This window comes from Diorhabda sublineata, chromosome 11, assembly GCF_026230105.1.
Source record: "Diorhabda sublineata isolate icDioSubl1.1 chromosome 11, icDioSubl1.1, whole genome shotgun sequence".
NCBI classification, from domain to species: domain Eukaryota; kingdom Metazoa; phylum Arthropoda; class Insecta; order Coleoptera; family Chrysomelidae; genus Diorhabda; species Diorhabda sublineata.
This window is the reverse complement of record NC_079484.1, coordinates 13,563,670-13,570,386: the sequence shown is the minus strand read 5'-3', so window position 1 is coordinate 13,570,386 and position 6,717 is coordinate 13,563,670. Positions and strand designations below refer to the sequence as shown.

General features: G+C 30.7%; 1 protein-coding gene across 1 annotated transcript; it reads left to right on the top strand.

Moving 5' to 3' along the window:
- The first annotated feature begins 1,968 nt into the window (after window positions 1–1,968).
- On the top strand, window positions 1,969–2,838 carry LOC130450455 (uncharacterized). The gene has a single exon (XM_056788834.1). It carries the CDS (start codon window positions 1,969–1,971, stop codon window positions 2,836–2,838), a length of 870 nt encoding a protein of 289 aa, XP_056644812.1.
- Window positions 2,839–6,717: the final 3,879 nt, after the last annotated feature.

Genomic DNA, 6,717 nt, shown 5'->3' with positions numbered 1-6,717 from the left:
ATTCAAGAAAATGTGTTCCGAATGTTGGAATGATAAATATGGTGCTTTGGTTATTGTCAAAGATTTTGATTTACAATGGTAGATATCGCAAAGGATTCGATATGTATATAAAAATATCCTAATCAATCAATTATTCATTTTACATTATGATGCCACCAGATGTGGATGCTGTGCGAAAACGAAAAATTGCAGATCTGAAACGAATTATTAGGAAAAAGTATTTATCTTTCAAATTGAACAAAACCCATGATGATGAGACACTAAATAGAATTTTCAAACCCATATCTAGTCTACTCGAAAATATCGTAAATACTACCAAAGAAATTGTGAATACTTCTAAGGAAATTGCATCCAAGACAACACCACCACCACCACAAGAGCCTGAAGAGAAAAAAGAGCCTAGTTTTCTTCCCGATGAAGAAATATACAAATATGATCCTCCGAAAAACGAATCAGTATTTACGGACGATGATGATGATGATGAACCTCAAGCGAATGAAGAAACTTTTTCTCCATGAACAGTCAACGAGTACTTTGAGCAATATCCTGAAATGAGCCGTCAATGTGTCATAGATTTCTTTAACCAAGATCCGCAAATCGATGATTTGTATGGTCCAAATTATAATGTTGACAACGATCAGTGGACTTTGGGAAATAATCGCATCAACTTTGACATAAGAAACGGAGATATATTAGTAAAAGAAGATAATAAAGGATGGGATAGAATACCAGCTACTCCGGGTCTTTACCAATTACTTTTCTACGGTTATCCCACATATACCGAAGATGATTTACCTAGATACAAAACAATTATTGGAACGAACGGGGGTTCATTTGAAGAGAGATAGAACCCTAAAAGCTTCACAGCAATGGAAGTATATCAACATTATTAAAAAGTTGTTTATTGCAAGACGTAACACTACCACTAGCATTGTGGATAAAGGTTTACCTAATCACATTGTGAACTATAATGATATAGATATAGTTTACTGGGATGATGTGAACGAGATTGTTGAAAGACTAAGAATGTTAATAGCTTCCAAGGATGCAGGTAACACTTCGAATGACAATGAGATTGTTTCCATTATACAGGAACTTCGTGAAGCCGATTATATACATATATTAAACAAATTCGATTTTATGCTCATTTCCAAAATGAGTCTCGATAAGTTTGGTCGTCGTCAACAACATTCTGATAAAAAGAAGACAAATCTGATAATCGAAGCACGATTAAAAAAAAATCGAATTAGTTGAATTGTCATTTAACACAAGTATACAGCAAATAAATGATAAAATAAAATCTCTGGTGAGTAATGTATCAACTCAAAAGTATGTAGATAACGCAATAGAATCAAATCGTGAATTTATACTGAGCAACATAAAAAAAATTAAAGATACAATGGATGTAATACATAGGAATTATGATTCAAGGTTTGTTACTCTCAATACAAACATTGTACAAATGGCAACAAAAAAATATGTTGATAATGTTGTTTCAAAGTCAAATACTAAACAGATGCACCAATTCGCACAAACGTATCGTACAAAATGTCTAATCAGCTTCAGAGGCATGAAGAAATTCAACAAGAACTTTTATGTTTTGGATACGGAAGGTACGGCGTTTGTATTCCATTTTGATTGTAAAATTGGAAGCTGTAAACACTATGCTTCTGATGGGAGCGTTTTATTGAATAATAATATGGAATATCAGTATCATCAGTTATCATAAAGAACAACGAATTTAAATTGGGCAGTAGAGATTATTTTTGCATGGATCTTCTCGTACAATGTAATTTAGATAAATAATCAACCGCAAGCGGTGTAGACGCGAATCTGATAAGCTGTATAATTTAGAGGAATAATCAACTAACCGCAAAAACAAATAAGTCCCCAAGAAAATATTTATTTTGTTATTCGAAATAGTAGATATAACAAATATGTTGCCAAGTTAATTGTTCACTACAAATCATGTCTACCGACAGGATTCAACTTGTTAAGGAATTACATAAACCGATTCGACGCAATTATCCCCGTCAACGAACAATAATTAATGGTCTTGATGACTTATGGCAGATGGATCTAGCTGAAATGAGACCTTATGCAAGACATAATAGAGGATTTAAAATGATTTTGGTAGTTATCGATTGTTTTTCGAAATTCGTGTGGACTCGTCCACTCAAGACGAAAACAGCCGAAGACATAACTGGTGCATTTTCTAGTATTATCAGATGCGGTAGAATGCCAAAAAATCTACAATCAGGTCAAGAAACGGAATTTTACAATACTAAATTTAAAACTCTTATGAAAAAACATAATATCAATCATTATAGTACGTTTAGTACACAGAAAGCTGCAATTGCAGAAAGAGTTATTAGAACGATCAAAATGAAACTCTATAAACATTTCAGCTTAATTGGGAAATACAAATGGATCGATATTTTACCTCAAATCACAAAGGAATACAACAACACGAAACATAGTAAAATTGAATATAAACCGTCAGAGGTGAATCAAAGTAACGAAAAATTGATTTTAAATAAGAAATTCATTTATTTGAAAATCGCCGGACCTAGAAAGTTAAATGTAGGAGATATTGTGCGAATAAGTAAAGCGAAACATACTTTTGAAAAAGGTTACACTCCAAATTTTACAAGTGAATTATTCAAAATTACGAAAGTGAAAATAACGAATCCTGTAACGTATTTAATAGAAGATATGAATGGATCACCTATCAGAGGTTGTTTCTATGAAGAGGAATTACAAAAAACCAAAAATCCCAACATTTATCTCCTTGAAAAAGTATTGAAGAGGAATCGTGATATAATTTACGTCAAATGATTAGGTTTAGATAAAAAACATAACAGTTGGATATACACTGATGATTTGGTATAGAAAAAACGCAACCAATCAGACAAGTTCGGGAGCTAACATATAAATTGAAAGACATTAGTTTGAAAATCAACAGTCGACAAGTGACGAGTGTAGTCAATATGAATCAAGATTCTGGGTATTATAGTGAAGATAGTGAGACTAGTGTTACATGTATTACGGATGAAGAACAATCAAATTACGATCGTAATTTGAATCAAATCAAACGAAATTACGAAAATGCAATAAGACAAGAAAAACATTATTTATTACATAGAGTTTTCAATGTTGGTCGATTTATGGTTGGGTGTAGCCTTAGCCCTGCCAGAAATTTTGCACCTGTCATCATTTTATCAACATTTATCGAAGCTGTGGAACCTATCAAAATGTCCTTCAATACTTTCGAATGGGAACATGTCATAGATGCACTGCGTAAGAGTAAGGAGGAGTATCTCAATTCTCCAGATAACAAAAGTCCTATCGATTCTAATCTCTTGTACCAAGATTTTTTTCAAATGAATAAAGTCATTTATGATAATCAGAAATTTGTTGAAATTCGCCAACATGATGTAACTTTTGTTCTCGACGAAGAAGAAGTTGTGGAAATTTTACGTCTTCAAGAGAATTTGCATTTGTATCACCTTTCAATTTTAAATAAAGTGAACTTTTGCAATTTTTATTATAATATTGTTAATTTATTAGTCATTTATACCAAATCCAATGTGTGGATTTTCCAATTGTATAGATTTAATGTATGTCGTTTGTGATATTTGTTCTGACAACAGTTTAATAGGGAGAGCACAAAATCAATGTAATCAATGATTTAACATTATAGAATTATGAAAATATTCTTTTGTTTTTTATTTAAATATCGAATTCAAGTGTTATTTCAATGAAAATTTCTCTGATGTAGAATCAGTATTAAAGCTAACGTCGAAAGTGAAGGATGCTTCTTCTTCTTCTTCTACTATTTCTATCTTTAGTTGCAAGTGAAAAAATTGATCTAAATTATGGCGTAAAATATATGGAAAGATTTGGATATTTTAACAAGTCGGAACATGATGTCACAGATATGACATCGATTTTAAGAGATTTTCAAGAGAAATTCAATTTACCTGTAGATGGCACTCTTAATCCTGAGACAATTCAACTATTAGAGCGACCTCGTTGTAGTGTAGGTGAAAATGATGATGGTGAACATTCGTATAGTGTTAGAACAAAATGGAAAAATACTAACCTAACTTGGTATTTTCCTCAAGCCACACCGTCATACGTTGCTGCTGCTGAAAAGGCATTTAATATTTGGCAACAAAATTCCAAATTTGTACATAATCCATACAACGACAAATCAACGACGACGAAGACTATGCAACCAACACTTCATTCAACGTCACATCCGGTGACCAATATATGTGATATTAAATCTGTAGATTTTATGTTTCTTGCATCGACTCCATCATTCCCAAATTTCCGTCTTTACATTGGTTTCAACATATTTCTATGTAAATTTGATTTATTTGACATTCATATACCTTTACATTCTGAATACGTCAAAGATTATCTTCCACAGAAGATTCAATTCGAACCAATATCACACATTTTTTAAAATTCTGCAGGCAATTTGTTTGCATTTAATAAACTTACCGGCGATTGTTATACGACATCTTTCCCAGATTTGACTATATTGGAAATAAACAAAGTACCCATACCAACTAATTCGAAAGTCGATGTTATTTATCAAACAAATAGTGGTCAAATTTTTGTGTTTTATGATCAAGCATATTACATCGAATTCAATGATGGATTTAAGAAAATTTTGAATAGAGGTCGAGTTAGCGATCGTTTTTTGGGGCTTCCGAAAAATCCTACTGCTGCATTCCGATATATCGATGGATACATTTACTTTTTCACTCAAGACACCACCACCACCTACTACAAATTCAGCGAATATTCGAGAAGTGTTGTATCTTCTGGACCATTTGATTGGAACCTTTTTGGCATACCTTGCCCCAACACCAGTCTGAAGGAGCAACTAAAAGCACTTCTTACTCATGTACTATCTATTTATGAATAATTTTTTTTTTCTTTAGATCTGAAAGTGTATCATTTTTTTGGGAAATAAATATTGTATTGAGCAGTCGTTTTATTTACATTATCTTTTATATATATATATATATATATATATATATATATATATAGTAGTAAGTTTGAAGTATACATTATTTATACAAATATAATTTATCAAATTAAAAACTATCATAAATCACTATCATCTTCATTATCAGCGACAAATCTGCAAATTTGGTTTTCCAAACAATGAAGATTTGTATCACATTGTTTATGAGTTTTTATCATAAACAACACTCGATTGAATTCATTTTGACACCACGAAAATTTTGAACCATATAATGTATCAAAATCTTCGGTAGCATAAACGCGATGATAATGATCTCTTATAACATGTAATTTGAAATTCATATTATTTTTGTATAAAATGTATTTGAGATGTCGAAAACAACATTGACATAGCACTAAATTTAAATTTTTCACATAATAGTAATTGAACCAAACACAATATCTTTTCAATTTATATAAATTATCCCAATTTGATTCATCAATTACACAATTACGCAAATTATTTGGTATACATTGCGAGTCTTAAATGTTTTCTAAACAATAAATATGATTGTTAGTGACTCTTCTGGAATTGTTAAAAAAAAAGTTCCATCTGTGTTCGCTACATGTTAACATAACCTTGTAAGTAAGCGTATGAGGTTAATAAATTTTGATTTGCAAATTCTAAAATACTATCAACATTTTTACAAATTTCTTTAATGGAAATATCTTGAAGTGAAGGAACAAAAACCATTATCTGAAACAAACTAATTTCTATAATGACCCCACGGCAATGTATCAAATGATGAAGAAAGTAATTGACGTTTATCATCATTATAACTTAAACCAACTTTCTGTTGTTCTATGGAATAAATATTGTGAGCATAAGAACGAATAGACTGTTGTGTTATAATTTTATCGGTTTTTTCCTTCAAACATTTCACATAATCATCAAAGGTTATTTTGTTCTTTACGGTTGAAACTTTAACTCCTTTTGATTTTTTTAATTACTCTCTGTTCCTCATTTATATGCATACATTTTGGATCTTAATCCTACAAAATGACTTATGATTTTTCCGTTTGCTTCATCTTTCATTAAACCAGGAATTTTTTTATTGACTAATGGAATATCATAAGGATTATTTGGAGCATAATTGGAGGTGTCAAATTTTGAAATGTGTTTTTTTATAATATCTTTATAGATATTATTATTAGTAATTTCATAAATGAAGCTGTCAGTATCTGTGTACATGAGCTTACAATTCTCAATTCCTACATTTGGTAACATGAAATTGTATTGAAAATCGTACATACAAATTTTTGATATATCTAAAATAACCATACCTATGTATATAGGTTTATTAAATATTACTTCAGTTTTTCTCAATTCAATTGCCATTAGATCTACATCAAAAATGCTTCTACTTTGAAAACGTGGACTTGAAATCAAATTCTTTGTACCATATCTTCCCTCATATTTATTTACGATCGATACGACTCTGTGACGTCTAATGTCTTCAGTTTTGCCATAGATTGAATTGTTTGCAAGTTTCAATTGATTTCGTTTAAAATCGTTGGTAGCTGCTGCTCTTAAACTAGTATTTAAATCAATGTAGGGCTTCAGCCATTTTGATTGTTTAAATTGAAGAATTTTATGATTTTTTTTAAATCAATCCATGTTCCAATGCTTGCTTCAAATTTCTATAGCGTAATATATATTCTTTCTTATCAAAC